Genomic DNA, 22,704 nt, shown 5'->3' on the forward strand with positions numbered 1-22,704 from the left:
GATGGTGCTGACTAGCACTGAGAAATAGTGGCAGAGCTGTACATGGCCCCAGTGCTGAGTCATGGATGGTGCAGACAAGTACTGAGAAATAGTGGCAGAGCTGTACATGGGACCTAGAGTTGAGTCATGGATGGTGTAGGCAAGGACTGAGAAATAGTGGCAGAGCTGAACATGGGACCTAGGTTTGAGTCACGGATGGTGTAGGCAAGGACTGAGAAATAGTGGCAGAGCTGTACATGGGACCTAGGGTTGAGTCATGAATGGTGTAGGCAAGGACTGAGAAATAGTGGCAGAGCTGTACATGGGACCTAGGGTTGAGTCATGGATGGTGTAGGCAAGGACTGAGAAATAGTGGCAGAGCTGTACATGGGTCCTAGGGTTGAATCATGGGTGATGTAGACAAGGCCTGATAAATATTGGCAGAGGTGTACATGGGACCTAGGGTTGAGTCATGGATGGTGTAGGCAAGGACTGAGAAATAGTGGCAGAGCTGTACATGGGACCTAGGGTTGAGTCATGGATGGTGTAGGAAAGGACTGAGAAATAGTGGCAGAGCTGTACATGGGACCTAGTGTTGAGTCATGGATGGTATAGGCAAGGACTGAGAAATAGTGGCAGAGCTGTACATGGGACCTAGGGTTGGGTCATGGATGGTGTAGGCAAGGACTGAGAAATAGTGGCAGAGCTGTACATGGGACCTAGGGTTGAGTCATGGGTGGTGTAGGCAAGGACTGAGAAATAGTTGCAGAGGTGTACATGGGACCTAGGGTTGAGTCTTGGATGGTGTAGGCAAGGACTGAGAAATAGTGGCAGAGCTGTACATGGGACCTAGGGATGAGTCATGGATGGTGTAGGCAAGGACTGAGAAATAGTGGCAGAGCTGTACATGGGACCTAGGGTTGAGTCAAGGATGGTGTAGGCAAGGACTGAGAAGTAGTGGCAGAGCTGACAATGGGACCTAGGGTTGATTCATGGATGGTGTAGGCAAGGACTGAGAAATAGTGGCAGAGCTGAACATGGGACCTAGGGTTGAGTCATGGATGGTGTAGGCAAGGACTGAAAAATAGTGGCAGAGCTGTACATGGGACCTACGGTTGAGTCATGGATGGTGCAGGCAAGGACTGAGAAATAGTGGCAGAGCTGTACATGGGACCTAGGGTTGAGTCATGGACGGTGCAGGCAAGGACTGAGAAATAGTGGCAGAGCTGAACATGGGACCTAGGGTTGAGTCATGGACGGTGTAGGTAAGGACTGAGAAATAGTGGCAGAGCTGAACCTGGGACCTAGGGTTGAGTCATGGGTGGTGTAGGCAAGGACTGAGAAATAGTGGCAGAGCTGTACATGGGACCTAGGGTTGAGTCATGGGTGGTGTAGGCAAGGACTGAGAAATAGTGGCAGAGCTGTACATGGGACCTAGGGTTGAGTCATGGATGGTGTAGGCAAGAACTGAGAAATAGTGGCAGGGCTGAACATGGGACCTAGGGTTGAGTCATGGATGGTGTAGGCAAGGACTGAGAAATAGTGGCAGAGCTGAACATGGAACCTAGGGTTGAGTCATGGATGGTGTAGGCAAGGACTGAGAAATAGTGGCAGAGCTGTACATGGGACCTAGGGTTGAGTCATGGATGGTGTAGGCAAGGACTGAGAAATAGTGGCAGAGCTGAACATGGGACCTAGGGTTGAGTCATGGATGGTGTAGGCAAGGACTGAGAAATAGTGGCAGAGCTGAACATGGGACCTAGGGTTGAGTCATGGATGGTGTAGGCAAGGACTGAGAAATAGTGGCAGAGCTGTACATGGGACCTAGGGTTAAGTCATGGATGGTGCAGACAAGGACTGAGAAATAGTGGCAGGGCTGTACATGGGACCTAGGGTTGAGTCATGGATGGTGTAGGCAAGGACGGAGAAATAGTGGAAGAGCTGAACACGGGACCTAGGGTTGAGTCATGGATGGTGTAGGCAAGGACTGAGAAATAGTGGCAGAGCTGAACATGGGACCTAGGGTTGAGTCATGGATGGTGTAGGCAAGGACTGAGAAATAGTGGCAGAGCTGTACATGGGACCTAGGGTTGAGTCATGGGTGGTGTAGGCAAGGACTGAGAAATAGTAGCAGAGCTGTACATGGGACCTAGGGTTGAGTCATGGATGGTGTAGGCAAGGACTAAGAAATAGTGGCAGAGCTGTACATGGGACCTAGGGTTGAGTCATGGATGGTATAGGCAAGGACTGAGAAATAGTGGCAGAGCTGTACATGGGACCTAGGGATGAGTCATGGATGGTGTAGGCAAGGACTGAGAAATAGTGGCAGAGCTGTACATGGGACCTAGGGTTGAGTCAAGGATGGTGTAGGCAAGGACTGAGAAGTAGTGGCAGAGCTGACAATGGGACCTAGGGTTGATTCATGGATGGTGTAGGCAAGGACTGAGAAATAGTGGCAGAGCTGTACATGGGACCTAGGGTTGAGTGTAGGCAAGGACTGAGAAATAGTGGCAGAGCTGTACATGGGACCTAGGGTTGAGTCATGGGTGGTGTAGGCAAGGACTGAGAAATAGTGGCAGAGCTGAACCTGGGACCTAGGGTTGAGTCATGGGTGGTGTAGGCAAGGACTGAGAAATAGTGGCAGAGCTGTACATGGGACCTAGGGTTGAGTCATGGGTGGTGTAGGCAAGGACTGAGAAATAGTGGCAGAGCTGTACATGGGACCTAGGGTTGAGTCATGGATGGCGTAGGCAAGAACTGAGAAATAGTGGCAGGGCTGAACATGGGACCTAGGGTTGAGTCATGGATGGTGTAGGCAAGGACTGAGAAATAGTGGCAGAGCTGAACATGGAACCTAGGGTTGAGTCATGGATGGTGTAGGCAAGGACTAAGAAATAGTGGCAGAGCTGTACATGGGACCTAGGGTTGAGTCATGGATGGCGTAAGCAAGGACTGAGAAGTAGTGGCAGAGCTGTACATGGCCCCAGTGCACAGTCATGGATGTGCAAACAAGGACTGAGGAATGATGACAGAGCTGTACATGGCCCCAGTGCACAGTCATGGATGTGCAAACGAGGACTGAGGAATGATGACAGAGCTGTACATGGCCCCAGTGCACAGTCATGGATGTGCAAACGAGGACTGAGGAATGATGACAGAGCTGTACATGGCCCCAGTGCACAGTCATGGATGTGCAAACAAGGACTGAGGAATGATGACAGAGCTGTACATGGCCCCAGTGCACAGTCATGGATGTGCAAACAAGGACTGAGGAATGATGACAGAGCTGTACATGGCCCCAGTGCACAGTCATGGATGTGCAAACAAGGACTGAGGAATGATGACAGAGCTGTACATAGCCCCAGTGCTAAGCAGCTTATGGTGCAGGCAAGCACTAGGGAACAATGGCACGTTGTAGGTTGGCCCCAGTACTCAGTCAGAACGGTGGGGGTTAGGACTGAGGAACAGTTGCAGAGCTATACATGTGCCCAAGTGTTAAGTAACTGATGGGGCATGCAAGGATTGGGGAAGAGTGACCGCTGTATGTGGGCCCCAGGAATGATTCACCAAGGTGCAGGTAATGAATGAGGAGCAGTGACAGAGCAGCACGTAAGCCTCACTTAGGAGTCACAGTGGTACAGATAAGGAATGAAGAGCAGTGGTGAAGCCCCTCACTGATGAGTCACAATGGAGTAGGAAAGAAGAGGAGCGGTTGCAGACCAGTATGAAGGCCTAACTGATGAGTCACATGCAGGTAATAAATGAGGAGCAGTGGCAGAGCAGTACATAGGCCTCACTGATGAGTCACAAAAGAGAAGGTAAAGTATGTAAAACAATGGCAGAACTGTATGTGGGTCTCACTGATGAGTCACAAAGGTACAGGTAAGGAATGGAGAGCAGTGGCAGAGCAGTATGTGGCCCTCAATGATGAGCCACAACAGTGCAAGTAAGGAATGAGGAGCAGAAGCGTACTTTGACCTCACTAGAGAGTCATACTGGTGCAGACGAGGACTGACTTATGAATATAAGCAGGTTGTGAGGGAGTTGCAGCAGTGCCTGTATACCCCATCATCATCCATTTTCGGAATCCTGTTACACTGCCTTTCAGGTTTCTCTTGTAGACTCACTACTGTATCATTTTTGTAAATTGTCAGACACTTTATTGAGCTGGGTATTAATGACTCTTAGTTCCTTTAATCACTTTTCCCCCAAAGTAAATGTATTCAATCACAATCTCTTGGTGATTTCTTTATAATGTTTTGTAATGTGATCTTTTTCATTCAAGATGTCTCCTAATGAAAAGTTCTTCACAAATATCATTTAAGTCTCACAAAGCCTGGAGCTTATTTGTTATTGTTAGTTCCAGACGTCATAGTCTGTTATGTCCTGGAAAGAGTAATTAAGTCCTTCGAACAACCAACACGGTACAATATGCCATGGTGACGCACGTCTTGGCTATGCAATTCACTGAATGATTCTTTAAAAGGCTTATTAATAAGTAACATCAGGAAAGAACAATAACAATATAATTCCAGAGGCCTTTGAATAAATAACCATAACCATATGAATTTAGAAATGGAGGGCTTCACAGAACTCCAATCTACAATGTAATGACCTGCTGTTGGTGACTCTCCAATAGTGAGGAGTAAATACACAGTGATGCTAGGAAGTCTCCTGCAATGGAGAAGCGTAATCGCTTGATGTGGCCACCAGAAAGCTCCTCTGACTTGCCTCTTCTTCTGGTAGGACACTCCAATGCGGTCTTCTCAGTGCTCGACTGAACAAAACATTTTGACATTTTGTACAGCTGAAAATTCCTGACACTAGATACTTTTTAAAGAAAGAGTCATTTTAGAGAGGTACAAAGCAGAGTAGCCTTTGAGTACTTGTCACTTTCTCTTAAGTGACACAACTAAAAGTAAAGTAAAACAGGAGAGGTAAAAAGAGAAAGAGACCAATGAGTCTGTCTCTTGTGACCTACCGTAGAAGGGTGCCAGGCAGCCGAGGCATCCTATTCGGGTGCAGCCCCAATACATGTGGCAGAAAGGATGTGCGCAAATGGTGCCTGTAAACACAAAGGTAGAGACATTTTACTTCCAGGCAAGTGGCTACTACTGTGACGTGGACAGGACTCGCCCACCTTGCAACGTACAATATGCAGCACTAGGTAAAAGATGAGGATTTCCAGGTCCACGAAGCCAGACAATTAAATGTGTCTATCAGTATTTCAGATCCTCTAAATAGTCTCCAGCTTTATCGTTACCCTCACACTGCCACATGACTCCCACTTACTTGTCTGAAGTCTGGTTCATACTAAGCTCACGTCAATGTCACTTGTTGGCAGATCTGTTTACTTAACGACAACATCTGCCCTGCTTACTGATGTAGAAAGATGCCTTATTGGTAAGATAAATCTATACGTGCATAACAGAAAGGTGTTTCACTGACAAAAAGGCATACATATGTGAAGAGACACTGCTATCTGCTGACCATGCAGCCCATGATTAAGGACCTTTAATGTGGACACTGATTCTAATGGTTGTAGTCTGGAACACTGAGTAGAGAATATGGTTAAACCTTAATATCGTAAGCAAAATATCAAGGTACTCAATATTTTGGATCCACACCGTTTTTAACATCCAGTCTTAAATTCCATCCCAAACAGGTTATCCCCACCCAAGTACCTATCCGTAAGAGCCTACAGAAGTTGGAATCCCATGGTAAGGAGCTCAAACACCTTCCTTACACAACATGAGGGCAGAAAGCAACTCAAATTCTCCCTAACAACTCAAAGCGAGAGCTGTGCATACCTCTCCCACCCACCACCCCCACCCACCCCACAAACTGTTATTCTTTATCTTGCCTCCTGTCCTTGCTACCAGGTTACCAAGACAATGAGGCATACTTCCAGTTAGAGACACTGGTCCCGTCTAGTCCGATATCTGGTATAACAGCAGCTTCTGCTTGTCTCGATGAGATGATTGTTGACTTTCTCTCAGAGACTTCAAGACAGACAATAAAGTAATTGGACATTGAAGTCTCCCAACAGGGTGAGTGCCCTTCTAGCTTCAACCACAGTGGGCCTCAGAAGGCTGCAGTCTAACCAGAGCAGCTGCTAAGACAATGAAGAGCCAGGCCTCCGAGGGAGGACAGGGCAGAGGCCTGTCCACGCATAGAAGGCAGCACCTTTCCGCCCACTTTGATTTTGTTGTTCATCCACAAGTTATGAGCACTTTTAGAAATGACAAACACCCAGCACCCTCTTCTTCAGCTCTCTGATCAGTACACTGATTCCGGAAGAAGCGAGAAGAAAGCACTCGTCACAATACTCTTTTATACTGGCACCATTCTCGCTCTCCCACTCACTCCCCTAGCCTGTGCCCTCTACCTTCACACCAACCTTTTGCTGCTCTCTCCTGTCTGCTTTAAAAAAAAAACATTTAGAAGGTTCATTCTCCAGCCCATTCTTTCCCTTTGAGTGGAAGTGGATCATTACAGTCTCCCAATAACGGTTTGTGAATTGAAACCTTTCAATGTCCAACTCTTGTGTTTCCCGTCTTTACTTCTAGTACACCCAAGATCCTCTATTTGTGTGTACTATATCTATCTGTCTGCCTCACTGTCTGTCTGTCTTCTCTTTCACTGCTTGCTGTCTTCACCTTCCCTCACTCCCTCACCGCCCCCTAGTTTTTTTGTTTTAATGTCTCCTTCCTTCTCCTGCTCTCTTCCTCTCTAACTCTAACGTGATAAAACATAACAGACTGGAGCTCTATAACATCAGATTTCAATATCGAAGGAAAGGCTTTTCTTACACTGCTGTGGTGCGGAGTGAGCTCCTGGCTCCCGCTCCCCTCTCCGGTCAGGCATTGGTTGGAAACAGCACGTGCAGATCACATGAGTTCCCTCTGTTGAGCACGTGTATTCCTGCACACCTGAATGGAAAAAGAAATGATTTGGTTCTGTTTAGCTGCACCCTGCCTTATAACACAAACACAGCGGCACACACACTCTCTCTGTATCTCTCTCATCCAAACATAACATCAAGTCCTTTGCTATTAAAAATAACCCTCACTATTTTGTTTGGTTTCATGGCCATCGAGCCATTTATACAACACTATTCGGCTGGCCTCCTAAAAGATGCTGAGAGCCTGGCAAGCCCCTCTAGATTATTCGTACAAGACTCGCCAACAGATTGTGCAGATAAAATGATCTTCTGGGACATGCAGAGAGAGATGCCAGCACATCCATCTGCACAAAACAGCAATAGTGGCATCCCTTCCTCTAGTTTTTGGGAAGTAGCAGCAATCTTTTTAGGTCTCGATTAGACAGCTCTGCCAGACTTGTGTTTACATACAGTGGGCTCACAGACAACTCATAGCTTACAATGTGTCAGCTTCAGCATCGCTCTCATTTGCTGCACCTCCGTTTGTCATGGGCATGTGGGCGTTATTTCCTCTTCTTGCGTTTGGCATTCCCCTGGAGCATGGATAAAGTGCTCTCGTGTCCATCCACTGCTCCCGTTTTTGAAGCTACTTCTTTCTTTGTGTTCAAGCACTCCATAAGAGTAGTTGTGTTTTCAGTCCATCTCCCATATCCCCATGCATGTAACTTCTATTACCTATTTCCCACTCGCCCCCCTTTCATGTGGCTTCTTTTCCCTCCCACCCCTCATACCCTGTACAAAATGCAACTGCACCACTCTACTTTATGCCACTGCATGCTGCGCCACCCTATGCCACTGTATTTTATGCCACTGCACTTTATGTCACAGCGCTCTATGCACTCCAGTGTATACCATTGCTCTCTACAGCACTCTACTCTGGACCACTTCATTCTAGCGCACTGCATGCCACTGAACTCTAATCTAAAACCCTACGTCACTCTATTCTACGCCACTCTACCCTGCACCGCTGCAATCTACAACACTCTGATCTACTTTGCACCACTCTACTCTGTGCCTCTGCACTCTACGCCACTGTACTCTATGGCACTGCACTCTATTCTGCACCACCCTACTCTACGCCACTGCATTCTTCTCTGCACCATTCTATGTCACTGCACTCCGCGCCGCTGCCCTCCACTCTTTTCTACTGCACTCTATGCCACTCTACTATGCACCACTCTACTCTATACCACTGCACTCTATACCACAGTGCCACTGCACACAATGCAACTCTAAGCCACTCCACTCTACTCTACCCCACTCCACGCTACGCCCCAACACTCAACAAACCTCTACTTTATGCCACTCCACCCTACTGCACTCTAAGCCAGTTCTCTCCACTCTTCTGTATGCTACTCCACTCTATGCCATTACATTCTACACCACCGTACTCTACCCCAGTCCACTCCACGCCACGAGAACTCACTCACAATCATTCCTCCTCACTCCAGTCTTGAACAGCAGCACACAGCAAGGCAGGCATTGCCAGTTGCTTCTTTTCAATATATCTTGTGCATGAACGTGCTTCAGACTCCACTTCTGCTATTTTAAATACTGTAACTTACAGGGTTTACTACTACCAATTGCTTGGTACTCAGTGTATCCACCTGAGAGGGATAGTAGGGAAGATTAGCTCTGCTGAGATTCACACTTGTGACCTGCAGATAACCACACGTCAGTGGGAAACGTTTAACTCACCGAGCCATCTGCTGAGAAACAAATAGACACACCTTTTCTAGTCACTACATGGACGTCAGTGTTACAAATACTCCACAACGACCACAACAGGTGCTCTCTTTGAACATGCAAGATCTCTAGGTTTACAGGAAACCTCAGATATATCCTCTCACTAACAGGGACTGAGAAGAAGGCTTTATTTTAGCAGACACAAAATGTAAAAACAATCCAGTTAGGAATAATGGCAAACAATAAGCAAATTAGAGCAGATGGGGAAAAAATGCCCCCCCCCCCCCCCCCACAGAATACATTTCCTTCCCTTTTCTTACAGGTGGAGACTCACTCTCATCAGCTCTTTCCTCTTCTACAGTCTCTTTGTGATGATGGACTAAAAGACAGTCTCACCTGCAAGGGCTCTTATGTTGGGTGGTATTCACATATTCTTTTCTGAGGTTGCATGACATGGGGTCGCTAACAGAGTGTTTGGTGTAATATATACATACGTTTTGAGATAGTGTAGCTATGCAGGGAGTCCACATTCACTGTGCTCGTGAGACGCACTTTGAAGGTGAGTGTCTACATTTCTGGTGGATAAAGAGATGTGTGTTTAGTCTTGAACACAGCAAGACCTCAGCTAGGCTTGTATAACAGTCTGAGTCCATTTATTTAAAGACATGGGCATCTGGGAGTAACCTTTGTTTAAGTCTTCACTATCCTGTGATAGCGAAGGCTCAGGACCTTGGAAGTAGGGTCTATTCTTCACAATGGTACCTGCAGGACAGTACAATTTTGAAAAAATAAAGATGCTCTTTTTCATTTTGCAGCTTTTTTTATAAGGAATTGACCTGAATCATAAACCCAGATATCCAGGGCAATTATCAGCCCTTGTTGATCTCCTACGGACACCTGACGAATGTGGTGGGGACCAGCTGCAGACATCCCTGGAGGAGGAAGGTCCTGGGTCCATTCCCCATCATGATCAATAGCATCTGAAAAATCTGATGAAAATCCTACAGGCTTAAAGAACAAAATCTCTAACAACTCAAGATCACACTGCGCTCAGGATCCACTAAATCCTTCTTCCAACACCTCTAATGTAAACTTAATAACTCTAATAAATGAAGATACCAATAGGAATACGGCTCACATGTTGGTCAAGACAGATAGTCACATATGGCACACACATTTTGTGACCAGCATTACGTGTACTTTAGCACAGACCCAATTCTTCATCACTGATAAATTAGTATGGACCATGTCAGCCCGGACAGACTTAATAAACTAAAAATTGTAGCCACATATTAGTTTGAAATAGTAAGAAACCAGGAGGTATCGTTTACATATGCTGTTTAAATGTCCATCAGTACATCGTCTCTCCTTAGAGTTCACTAAGCTCATAGGAGAAATATCTGATCCAGTTATTGTCTATTTGTGTGTTAACACACTCAGAGTTGCCCTAATTAGATGCAAATGATCCTTTATTTCTTGACCTGGTCACATCAATGGGCATTAAAACTGGGTATCATAAATGGAACTTTCGATAAGAATAGTTCAGTTCACACTTGGAAGGGCTTGGCTGTGTTTTCGTTGTAGTGTAGATAATGTCACCCTTCAACATTCCAAACATATTGAAAGAGACAGGCCAGTGTGGAACAAACGAGGCCTATGCCTGCAGAGAAAGCCTCTTTCAACCCAACTTCCTCTTTATAGAACTAGGTTTCATGTGCCTGTGCTGAATCTTTACACCCTTTCACTTTATCTTATTGCGACTCTGACCCCTAGAATGAGTGTGATTCATTGAACGGCGCCCAGTTTCACATAAGTCTGTAATTCATTTAAATGCACCTATCTATTGGTTTGTATATTAGAATTAGTTCCTTAAGACTAGGAGAATGTTTGTTTTTATTTGGTCAGACCCTAAAAAGGGCCTTCAGTATTTATACCTAAATGGGAACAGACACAGATATTTCACTGCCTTTAGTGGCAAGGAAGCCTTATACTGGTGTGATTTATTTGCATCATAATTTGTCAGTTCCTAGAATTAGGTGTACAACCATGTTTTGATCATTTTGATGCTGAATTTTTAGTTTTATTGAGTTGATATTATTGTCAATTTTTCTTTCCCATTAAAATGAAATTGTTGGTGCGTCTGTGTGCGTGCACCATACATAAATTTCCCCCTACAAAAAGGAAGACGCGTACTTAAACCTACTATCAAATATTTGCTTCCGATACGCTAAAACTAGAATTGGAATAGTATACTGATTCAGTCCAGCAACGGGTGGGAAGTGAGACTGACTGGAGGTTCTTCTTCTGGAGTGAAAGGTGGCATTTACTTGCTCTTTAGTGACATGCCACCATTGTCAGGCAATATCTTAATGCAGTGGCTGCTGGCAGTTTGTGGGGTGTACCGGGAGAGGATTTGGCCTAACGGCAAGGGCGTTCGACCTTGAATCTGGGGAACTGGGTTTGAGTCTCGGCAACGACGCTGAACATCCTGTGATTCTGGGCAAATCACTTAATCTCCCCATGCCTAACAAAAATGAATGTGTCCTCATGTAATGCAACTGGTGCTATGTAAAGTGTTCTGATACCGATACCTTTGGGTCAAGTTCCCGCTATATAAAACTCCTTAAAAAATAAGAAAAAGAGGCGGTAGGAAGTTATGGATAGGAGACACTGGCAATCCATATGTCTAGGTTTATAAGTCTGTTTTCGGGTGCAACCTTTGGATTTTTCCACTGCGTGGCACTGCATCTGCTTTGAAGATATTGTGGCAGCACTAGCTGAAGGAGATTTGTCCCTCATCGCATTATTAGACTGGTCCTTAGCAGTCAGTGTTGTGGATAACCTAATCTCATTACAAGAGGCATTCAAAATTGCCCTGCGCTAGAATCATCCCTGTGATTGGTCCAGTCTTTTTTATTAGGAGGGAACTACAGTTAAAGCCGCATACTTTCTGCTCAGCATCAGTCACAGTGAATGGTAGAGTTCAATACATCGTGTCTGATGTTGAACATCTTTACATGTTCTCTCCGGAGTATGGACTCTGGTCTCATTCCTACGAGGATGACATACAAACCTGTCTGGCGTTATTGAGCTATAAGAGGACCTCTTCACTGTCACACAATATCCAGACATGTGTAGTTTTACAACAGTCGTGTGTTCAAGCTGAACGGGGCTATAACAAAGATTTCTCTTGAGACTGCCGACCAGTGTCTTAAATCACAGAACAAAAAGAACAGCCCCTCACCACTTTCTTCAGTCATTAAACGATCTTTGGGTATCATATGGTATGAAGGAGTTGACCACAAACACTTCAACTGGGTGTTTGGACATTCTTTTGACTTTGCCAGCTACTTTGTACTTACTGTTTCATATATTTTGACTTCAGAAAGCTGTAGTCAGGACCTTGAATTACACCAAAGTTGTACAGCGAGCTACCAGCATATTAACACAGGCAGCTGCAGAGGGTGCAAGAAGCAGATATTTGGATTCAGTCACTTTAACTTCAAGACAATGGCAATAGCTGCTCAGAAGGAGATATTTTCAAGGCTCATTACATGATGTTTAGGTGTTTACGAGGAGTTTTTCACATTTAAAAAGCAAGTTCTGACTAAGCATCCTATAACATTAGGAGAAAAAAAAATCAATCAATGTCCAAAGAAAGGAGTAAAGACGCTCCTCCGGCAAAAATATCTGCTGGACGCGGGCAGTGAGCAAATATTGGAGTAGAGCACTAGTGCCAACACCTGGAACTAGAAACCCATTCTCTTCTCCAAGTGCGCCATCAGAGGGATAATAAAGCAAAATGATTGGCATGTACGCAAGGGTCAGCTAGCCCACTGCAGGCTTTGGTCCCCCAGGTATTGTTACATGGAGGAAGCAGGATGGAGGCATGGGCAGGGGAACTAACAGAGGGGCACATAGGGGGGCAATCTCACAAAACATTCAAAGAACCCTCCATCCATCATAGTGCTCAACAAAGAGCTAAGAGAGACAACCATCACCCGCTGCAGAGGGAGGCTCAGGCATTTGTGCTGCCTAGACTATGCATTCCTGACAAACTGATGATTTACAATGCATAAGAGGTAATCACAGGAGCACCAAACCTAAAAGACTGTAGGTGGGAGACCTCAAAGGGAAAGAACCACAAAGCCTGAATGGGCAAGTGGCAAATGTCCGCTGCGAAGTCTTGAAAAGTCAATCACATAGGCTACTGTTACCCTGGGAAGGTCTCATAATGTCAATCTGTTCGACCCTCTGCTACAATGGACAGACTGCCATCGTCTAAATGTCTAAAGGAGGACTGGTAGTGTTCGTTTGTCCCTGGCACTGCACGTCTCTTCTCTTCTTTTGCAATAATTAGGACAACCACAGAACACATTTGTCAATGGTGCAAGTCACTGAATCTGTCACAAAACTGAAACACAAAGGAGAACTTGGGAGGCAGGCAGGGGAAGAGCCAATCAGTCACCAGTAATCAGCTGGATGGAAAATAGGACCACAAGAGTGTAGGGCAGAGCAGAACGAAAGGAGTTGGTGACACGATTAGCTCTCATTTCATGATCAGGGGCTTTTAAATTGCAAGTTTTGATTCTTAAGCTATTTATGAGCGGTGAATGGAATGGGTGCAAGCAATAGAGCAGTGAAGACTGAATCACACACTCATGGACATAGGACATGGACCTGGATATAGCATTGCCAGGGTGAACAGAAATGTGGACTGGCAACAGGGAAAGGGGCAGTGGACTGGGAGACCTGGATTACGATCAGGCACTGAAGGGGCATTTCAAATAAGAGGTAGCAATGTGCAGGCTGGTGGTAGATAGTACAGGAGACTGGGTAGTAATCTGCAGCTGGAGCTTGAGTGATGCTTCTACGTCCTGGTATTTCATATGGGTAAAAAAGACTTAATTTGGGGCTTTTTGAGCCCGGGCGACTGTGATGCTGTTCTTATAAATTGCTAAGTCATAAGCGTCACTGCTTGTGATTACACTCAGCATATAAAAAAAAAGGCTCATCAAAAATATATTTCGAGTCACCACACAACTTCCTAAATTCCAAGCCTCTACTTGCTCAAGGCTGAGTTCACTGCTGGACAAACTCCCCAACCTTTCCCAGCTGATCCACAGCGAGGGTCACCACTGACAACAAGTGGTTTGCCCTCTGCGAATTATAACAAAACAGGTGCTCGCACCTGCAACTGATGGGGAGGAGCCACGCACAGAACATCAAAGTAACTTCCTACCAAGTTTACATCACAAGCTGAGAGTTTGCACAATGGTTAGGCAGTGCACACCATGTTGGTCCTGGAGATGCCAGCGTTGTTCCGAATATATGCAAAAAAGGGGTTTTGATTCACAGCTCTCAACCTGCACCTCTCGCCAGAAACCAACGCCATACAATATGTGTGCAACTTAGCTCACCTGCAGGAAAATGTGCAGACGTTGACGGAGCATCACCCGGTGTCGCTGCAGATGTTGTGCTTCCCAGGGGTGGGCCTGCCACGTACAGCATTGCGTGCCTCGTATATCCTGGGCACTGACGACACACAATGTATGGCTGACTGAAAGCATAACAAAAGAGACTGCCAGCATTGTTTTTATATCTGCAGCAGGTTTGAAAGACAATCAAGGAGAACAGAGAGCACTAAACTAATGAGTCCAGCACAGACAGTATCAATATCAAAACGAGGTCCTAAAGGCAAACCTGGGGCAACCCCACCGCCGAAGTGCAAGTTGCATTTTATTACAACTACAGTCACATGAAAAAGAAGAATTTAACCAACTGCGTTTCCGTGCTGCAGTCTAATGATTGCAGAAACACACCCACCAGCAGACCGCCCACCCATGAGATGTGGCTCCTCCATGGGAACAGCTCAATACGCGCTGTGCTTCCCCTCCAACTTGTTTATTGAGCGGAGGGTTTCTCTTGTTCAATGTTGTTACTCTTTGTTTATACAATACCACCTCAATTCTCTTACTGGTCACACTCTTATTATCCTGTGCCATGTACTTGCAACAAATACCAAAGCACACCCACTTGCTCCCTCGCTATCTCCCCCAAGCTCTCTGTTATGTTATCACAGATGTTCCTTGTTCCCCATACAGGTTCACACAGCCCTTTCCCTAAATGCTCCCTACATTCTACTCTGTGGATATTCTTCACAATTTAGTTCAGCTAAGGAATTGTTTTGGAGCAGACGGTGTTTGGGGGTGATATTGGGCATTTTCAACAGAAACAAATGTCTATTTACTTTAGGAAGTATTGCTTCATGTATGACATCTCAGTATTCCTGGCCTCCTCCACCCCTCCAGATCGCCAGATAATGCCCATAACCCACAAGTGGTGGCCTTTGCATAATGGTGGTAATTCTTGGTGACTTGAGATATTCGTGGCATGCTGTCCACCCAATGGTAGCATGTTCGTCTTAGCATAATGGTGGTAATTCATGGCATATGGTGAAAGTGGTGACTATCTCACACAAATTACGAGATATGGATTCCGAGCTCAACTCAATTTTTAAATCCACTTAGCGCCAGTCTAAGTAATTTTGCATACCCAGCTTCAAATAAGCTGTCAAACACAAGGAGATGATGGAAGAAGCACTGCAACTTTTCATATACACCCCCCAGTCACAGATCTGGGTTGAATCCATCATCGTTCTTTGGCTCACTTCGCCACCCCAGTTCAGGCCAGCTATATGAAAATCAGTCTTGACCCCATGCCTTATGAGAACAGCACACCTCGAACTGCCAAGCCAGGTCTTCCCTGGACCAGAAACAAGTATCCTGGGACCGGTATCAAGATAGCACCCTCATCAGCCAGGCTAGCGTGAATCCAGTGGCAAAGTGAGCAAGGGACCCACGTCTGGGCATGCCCTGACAACTTAGGTTATGCCCAGACATGGTTCCCTTGCTCACTTTGCCACTGGAATCAAGCTAGCCTGGCTGATGAGGGGTGTTACCGCAAAAACGGTCCCAGGAAGCTTGTTTCCAGTCCAGGGAGGACCTGGCCTGGCAGTTCGGGCTGGACTGTTTCCATGAGGCACAGGGCCAAGACTGATTTGCATATGGCTTGGTCAAAATTGGGGTGACGAAATGAGCTAAAGAACGATGATGGGTTCAACCCAGATCTGTGACAGGGGCTGAGTGTCTGAAAAGTTTCAGCACTCCGTCCACCATCTCCTTGGGTTTGCTTTGTTTGTCCTAAGTTTGCAGGGTATGCCCAGACGTGGGTCACTTGCTCACTTTGCCACTGGATTCAAACTAGCTTGGCTGATGAGGGGTGTTTCCCCGAAACCAATCCCAGGATGCTTGTTTCCAGTCCAGGGACTCCCTGGCCTGGCAGTTCGAGCTGGACTGTTCCCATGAGGCACAGGGTCAAGACTGATTTGCATATGGCTGGGTCCAAACTGAGGTGACGAAGTGAGCTAAAGAATGATGAAGACGATGGATTCAACCCAGATTGGTGATTGGGAGTGAGTGTCTGAAAAGTTTCAGCACTCTGTCCACCATCTCCTTGTGTCAAATAAGCTGTCAGAACATTTCATGACACGAAGGCTCATTCAGTTTGCACAATAACACCTTCCTGCTTGATTACCAGCAGAATAGGCGACATAAGACTGGCCAAGACACCCTGAGTATCAACTTCTTATGGTTACCTGGTACAGACACCAAGATAGAGAGATGATATGTGCATAGAGGTGATGAATACTATAAACACTGGTTCCGGCTGTTTTTTTCCACTGCTTTTATGCCTCGTTTGTCACTCATAATCGGCTAGATTAATTAGTGGTAATTTTCTTATATAAACACCAAGACTTGACCATTTTAGTCAGAGAAATCTTCACACCAGAAGTATCTACAAGAGGTCAGATTCCAGACTGCTGGTTGCTGTCCCTCTTGGACTGGGGTTGGACACGTAGAACAGAAGCAGAGTTCAACTGAGCTCTGCTACCAGGGAGCATGTTTTCATTATGAGAGAACAGCCGCATTCCCTCCTCCCTCTGCTACGACTGAGAGTCTGATAAACACAGAGGCACGCTATATTCAGGTATGCACGTCAACAGTCTAAATATTATCCTATTATCCTATTGTTCCATACTTTTAACTTTCAGAGTAGCAAATAAGATAAGGGTGTACCATTTAGGAAACATTTTAATGAGAAACATGTTAGAAACGTTTGTCTGGCACTGGCAGTACAGTAGTAATTCTTAGCATACTGTGTGCATCCATTATACAACTATGTCCATCCTTGGCTTAATGTTCACCCTGGCTTGGCAGTATGATGGTAATTCTCATTGTACGGTGAGCATCCTTCAGACAATGGATGTAATTTTTGATACATGTTAAGGACCCATCGTACCCACACATGCTGAAATGCTGCCCCTCCAGTTTGGTGGTGAGTTATGACATACTGTGGGCACGCCTTACATGATGCTGCCCACTCTAGAACAATGCTGGCCCTGGCTTACTAGTGGTAATTCACAGCATATTGTGGACAGCTAAGGTATGAAAGTGCTAAGAAGAGCTCATGCAAGTTCAGAAGAGAGGAACCATGGCATTTGCACACCAAACTTTAATACAAAATCTTGAAGAGCTATGCCTTTGTCCATACCTGGGTTTGGGAAGAAAGTTGGACAAGACGAAACCTAATGCATTTATAAATCCTTGCGAACTTTCTCAAAGTGAACGTATTAAGCCTGGGTTGGTGGCTCAGTTCACAAACACATCCAATGCAACTGTGTTGGCCCAATGGTCAAAGAATCTAATCCAATGGGTCCAGTCAGAAATTTATCTATCAGAGGTTGATAAAATGGGTATCAATAATCGTTGATGCATGTCTAGCACTTGTCATTGGGCCACTTAGCAGATTTGTGAAGACTGCTCATCAGTCATGCAAACCTTTCAAGGGCAAGTTAGGAAGAAGCACATAAAAAGTACAAATTATGTTAATTGTAAGACAAGTCTATGTTGCACAAGTAAACACTAGGATTACTAAAAATTATAGAAAAGTAGCAACTGTGACCATGGCATTTCTGTGCTTAAATTCATGAAGTGATGTGATTCCTTTTCTGCATGTGATAAATAAACACATGCAAAAAAGGTTCGAACCAGGCCACTGAGAACTGGCTCAAAGATTCCAGGCCATCAGAATTTCTTCAAGTTCAACTGGGCGCTGTGAATGCCAAATTAACGTATTCAATAGTTAGGGAAGTAAAATGCTCAAAGCATTAGACCTCGATAAATCTTTCTCACTATTATGAACGGATGATGAGATATGAGGCCTACAACCCAACTTTTTCCCTCTTTTGTCACAGTACTAAATCCTCAAGCCACTAATTTTCCTGCCCCCTTGATACCTGCCGCTAACAGACAAACATTTTGGGAAAGATTATTTTGTCCACAAACACCCTTCCTCCATCTTCGCCCATTCTTCCTCTCTTCCTGGCCCACTGTGTCCATGTCTACTGTCTTCTTCCAGCTTCGAGGTCACATTATTGTGGTATAAAGTTCTATATAAACAATGAACACATACCATATCACATGATTAGTGTTTCAGCACAGCAATCTTTCCTCCACCAATCGTATCCTTGCTATATAACTTATTCTGTATTGTTGAAACAAAGCATTTCAGGAGGGCTGAATCAATCATTTGATAGCAAAAATATATTTGTTGGACTTAGTGACATTTCAGTAATCTGAAAACAGAGGCAATATCTTGGCACATTTATCTAATAACTTTTCCATTCAGAGTTTACCTAATATCAGAGGATTCACTATCTACGTCCGACAAGTCCAACAGATCCTCAGAACTTCCTTCTTCATCCGAGAAGTAGCGCCGCACCTTGGGCTGTAGCATGTCTTGAGTGATCTTGTTTCGGGCATCCATGCTGCGCATGTCCTCTTCACTGCGGCCTTTGTCTGAAGCAAATTGAAATGTAACAGAGCTTGGGTTTGAATTGAAGAATCTTGCAGAACAGCACAAAAGGTGCCCAACTTCACAAACCAGGCCACTTCCACATATGCTAATTGGTATATACTTAGAAGCAAAGGATTCTTAGGGTAATGTACCTGTAGCTAATAAAAACTGCAAGTAACCTGTACACTCCTGGATCTACCTGTTAGGTCCAGCACAGCCATTTATCTTTCTAGGGTGAATGAAATAAGTAAAAGTGCTTATTTTAATATTGGGGACGCTAAGAATTACCAAAAACTTGACAAACAATTACATGCATTTCAGGAAAAATCTGACCGAAGAATTTTATTTAAGAAGATTCAAATTATTAAAGTTCAGTTACTCAATTACAGCTGAATTGTCCAGATCCAGTACATGTACAGCAAATTTAAAAGACCAATTACAAAGCTGTGGAGAGGCAATCCTAACTCCTTGTTTTGTATAAGAGGAAGATTTGAAAAATGGCCTTTCATATTCAAGCGTGCACTATACTTGCCTGGGTGTTGCAGAAGATAGGCTTCCACCAAGTTGTTCAGGATGTGGTTTTTGCAGATCCGCTCCACCGGACATCGACAGGTTGGACAAAGAGAGGAGCGTTCCATCCACCCTGAATAGCAGGCCGCACAGAACGTGTGCATGCATGGCTGCAAACTGTGTCAACACAAAATGAAAGGTAACATCAAAAATAGAACTCTTCCTGTCTCCTATTTCTTCTCATTTGGAAAAAGACTACATCCCAGAGGTAGGGCAAAAGACTGTCCGCAGATGGATCTCCATCTTGACCTACAGGGCAAACTGCAGCATCAGAAAATTCCACCAAAGCACCTCAATCCAGATCATCATACTTTAAATACTGCACCCGCACAACTCAACACCACATCCAAACTCTGCCAGTCAACTTCAATCCTTGACTGCAGAAGACTAAACTAGGACAGAGAAAGTTCCACAAGTCTGACAGTGCCATACTGCAGCAACCAACTATCACAATCGCACAGAGCTCTGCTAAAGTACCTCTGTCCTGGCTGCAGTACAAGGTCAGCCCAGAAAAGGGATTCTCAATAACTGCACACACCCCAGATTCTCTCAGTCTAGGAAACATCTGCACATGAGGCATTACTCCGACAGGTTGGACAAAGAGAGGAGCGTTCCATCCACCCTGAATAGCAGGCAGCACAGAACGTGTGCATGCATAGCTGCAAACTGTGTCAACACAAAATGAAAGGTAACATCAAGAATAGAACTCTTCCCGTCTCCTGTTTCTTCTCATTCGGAACAAGACTACATCCCAGAGGTAGGGCAAAAGACTGTCCACAGATTGATCTCCATCTTGACCTAGAGGGCCTTCTGCAGCATCAGAACATTCCCCCAAAGCACCTCAATCCAGACCATCATACTTTAAATACTGCACCCGCACAACTCAACACCACATCCAAACTCTGCCAGTCAACTTCAATCCTTGACTGCAGAAGACTAAACTAGGACAGAAAAAGTTCCACAAGTCTGACAGTGCCATACCGCAGCAACCATCTATCACAATCGCACAGAGCTCTGCTAAAGTACCTCTGTCCTGGCTGCAGTACAAGGTCAGCCCAGAAAAGGGATTCACAATAACTGCAAACAACCCAGATTCTCTCAGTCTAGGAACTAGCTGCACACGAGACATTACTCTGCAGATGAAGATTCAGCCAGACCAACATTCGAAACAAAGTACATCAGGGTGTCGTGCACCCCGATTCTAAAGGTTCTTGGCTCAGTTCTGCTACACAGGTCTGTGCTGGTGCATGCTAATGTTAACATACATCATTGTAGGTTAAACATGTTGTATTTCATAATATCAACATACAAAATATTGACCCACAACATATCTATTCTAGAAGTTTAATTACCACTCCATTATCAAGGTAAGTAGATATGGAGTTAATAATAATAAATCTACACTGAACTAGAAGTGTAGATGTATTTATGCTTAACTTCAACCCTACTTACCTGGGGGGCTGTAGGTTTCTGGGTCGAAAATCAACTGCATTAACACAATGATATTACTAAGCCTATTATACTTGTTAAATACTACTCTAATAGTAACCACTATGGATTAGACAAACATTAAGAGTTATTATATGAATATAGTTAAAAACCTAAAGCTTTTTTTTTTTTTTAGACAAAGTCAGAGTCACAATCTAGAAAGATGCCTTAGATTCACAGCTCTTGAAACATATCATGATGCCTTAATCTTGCATAATACTAGTTGCTCGTTTAACTGATAACCTTCCAGACAGTGGATGTACAGTCATTTCTTCCTAGAAAGCACATTAAAATGTCGCTTCAGATAACACACATTTTGTGCTACTATCTCTAAATTCAACCCATCTACTAAAACTAATGTACTCAAAAGCAGAACTTCGAACAGGTACAAATTGCCTGGAACACAGAATGAAAATGCTGTGATAAATATAGGAAACTCATGGAACCATAAGCAAAAAAGAACGGATTTCCATAAAACTGAGATACCATACTAGCTCATAATAACCGATGACTAAACTAACTTAAACACTGCAAAGAATTAACAAAACGACATAAAGAACTGCGCTCAGGTTTTTCAAGCTGGACCTGGCTGAAGCGGACTAATATTTGAAACTTAGAACAAAAATTGAGTCCTATAACCACTTCTTGATGAAGTACAGTTAAGTTTCAGAACTTTCACAAGCTGTCCAGGTAGGATGTATTTGGTGGCCAATCTCAATATAAAATACGTTTCAACAGGCACATGGTTACTTGTGATTAAAGCAAACTTGGCATGAGTCTGGTTAGTACGTGTTTGCCAGCAAGGATGGAGCCTGGACATTTGCATCTCAACCAGCAAACAGTATTTTTTTAAATCAAAGCCAGAGTTTTGTTGCTGATGTCATCTTGAAGAATTACTTAGACTTGCATGATTATTAATTTGTTACTAATCATGAAATTGCATTCAGTGTGTTCATTTGACTTGACCACGTATCCATACACAACTACGCGAGCTCGATATCTCAAACGTCTACAGAGTCACTTTCAAGGCAGAAAACTCAAGTGCCAATGCCACATGGAGAACAAGACCAAGCTCTCCTGTGGTCTATGCAGCACATGAGGCAGCAACATCAACAAGATAAGACCAGAAAATGCAAGCCCTGTTCTCCTGCGCCCGTGGATATGGAACTCTATCACCCACTATCACTTTCCATAGACTAGAAAAGGCATTTCTTCAAGCAACACACCTTAATCACTTTGATCAACCATATCATCTCACCTGATGTTCGATAGTTACTTCCTTCTCCATCTCCTTCTTGTTCAGCATTCCACTGCATTGTGCATATTTATGTGCTACAACTGTCTCTATTTAATGTTCTTACGATTAATGTATGTTCTTCTATATACTCCATTTAGGATGATCTGACTATTTGGGATTATAAATGAGCAGTAATGTAGTTCTTAATTCATTTTATATACTTGTTTGTGTCTTGATTTACGGTATGTTAGTTTATGTAGTCTAAGAACTTTACAAGCTGTTAGACGTATTATATTGCATTATAACTTGAACTGCTATGTTACATCACTGATAAAGTTATTATTTCACTCTCTGGAATATGTAATAACGCTGAAGATTTGTTTAAAAAATAAGAAATGTACTTCAATGCGGAACCGAGCCAGAGTCTATGTGGGAGGCTTCGTAAAGGTGGATCATTTTTTACTAGAGACTTCCTTACCCGACCACTATCTCCACACTTCCTGTGTCAATAGAACAAACTCCAGAAGATATGGATTTTGATACTGTTCTTCCTGTACACTTCTGCACCCAGCACCAGCCTCTTGGCGCAGTTACCTGACACAGTCATGCAGCAGCTCCTGGCAGATAATACAGGTCAGAGTCTCCTCCATTTTGTCGGGTTTAAGCTCTGCAGTCTTGGCAACTTCTGGGACGGGCCTGCAGCTTTTGTTTTCGTTAGATGGAATCGTCTGATCACAAGGTCTGGAACCATCATCTGTAGAGGAGGCCAGACAAGACTTTGGGTTACAATAATTGGGCAAAATGTTACATACAACACCAAAAGATAGACTAAAAGACAAAAAAGCTTCTTAAGTGTCACAATTCAGGTCCACTATCTTTCTTG

The 22,704-nt window shown here is 44.4% G+C and overlaps 1 protein-coding gene across 4 annotated transcripts in view; it reads right to left on the reverse strand.

Moving 5' to 3' along the window:
- The window catches only part of CHFR (checkpoint with forkhead and ring finger domains), a 208,099-nt gene that overhangs the window by 65,316 nt on the left and 120,079 nt on the right, over positions 1-22,704 (reverse strand). For 2 of the 4 annotated variants that reach the window (XR_015300868.1, XM_086942735.1), the window contains exons 8-13: positions 22,416-22,575; positions 19,059-19,213; positions 18,366-18,528; positions 14,029-14,189; positions 6,792-6,911; positions 4,961-5,044 (exon numbers count right to left, since the gene is read on the reverse strand). Coding sequence is in view for 2 of the 4 variants with exons in the window: in XM_086942735.1 (XP_086798861.1) it covers positions 4,961-5,044; positions 6,792-6,911; positions 14,029-14,189; positions 18,366-18,528; positions 19,059-19,213; positions 22,416-22,575 (843 nt within the window). In the remaining 2 variants the exon portion in view is untranslated. The remainder of the gene's footprint in view (positions 1-4,960; positions 5,045-6,791; positions 6,912-14,028; positions 14,190-18,365; positions 18,529-19,058; positions 19,214-22,415; positions 22,576-22,704) is intronic. The other 2 variants (XR_015300869.1, XM_086942736.1) reach the window with 1 other exon arrangement.

Source organism: Lissotriton vulgaris, chromosome 11 (assembly GCF_964263255.1).
Source record: "Lissotriton vulgaris chromosome 11, aLisVul1.2, whole genome shotgun sequence".
Taxonomy (NCBI): Eukaryota; Metazoa; Chordata; class Amphibia; order Caudata; family Salamandridae; genus Lissotriton; species Lissotriton vulgaris.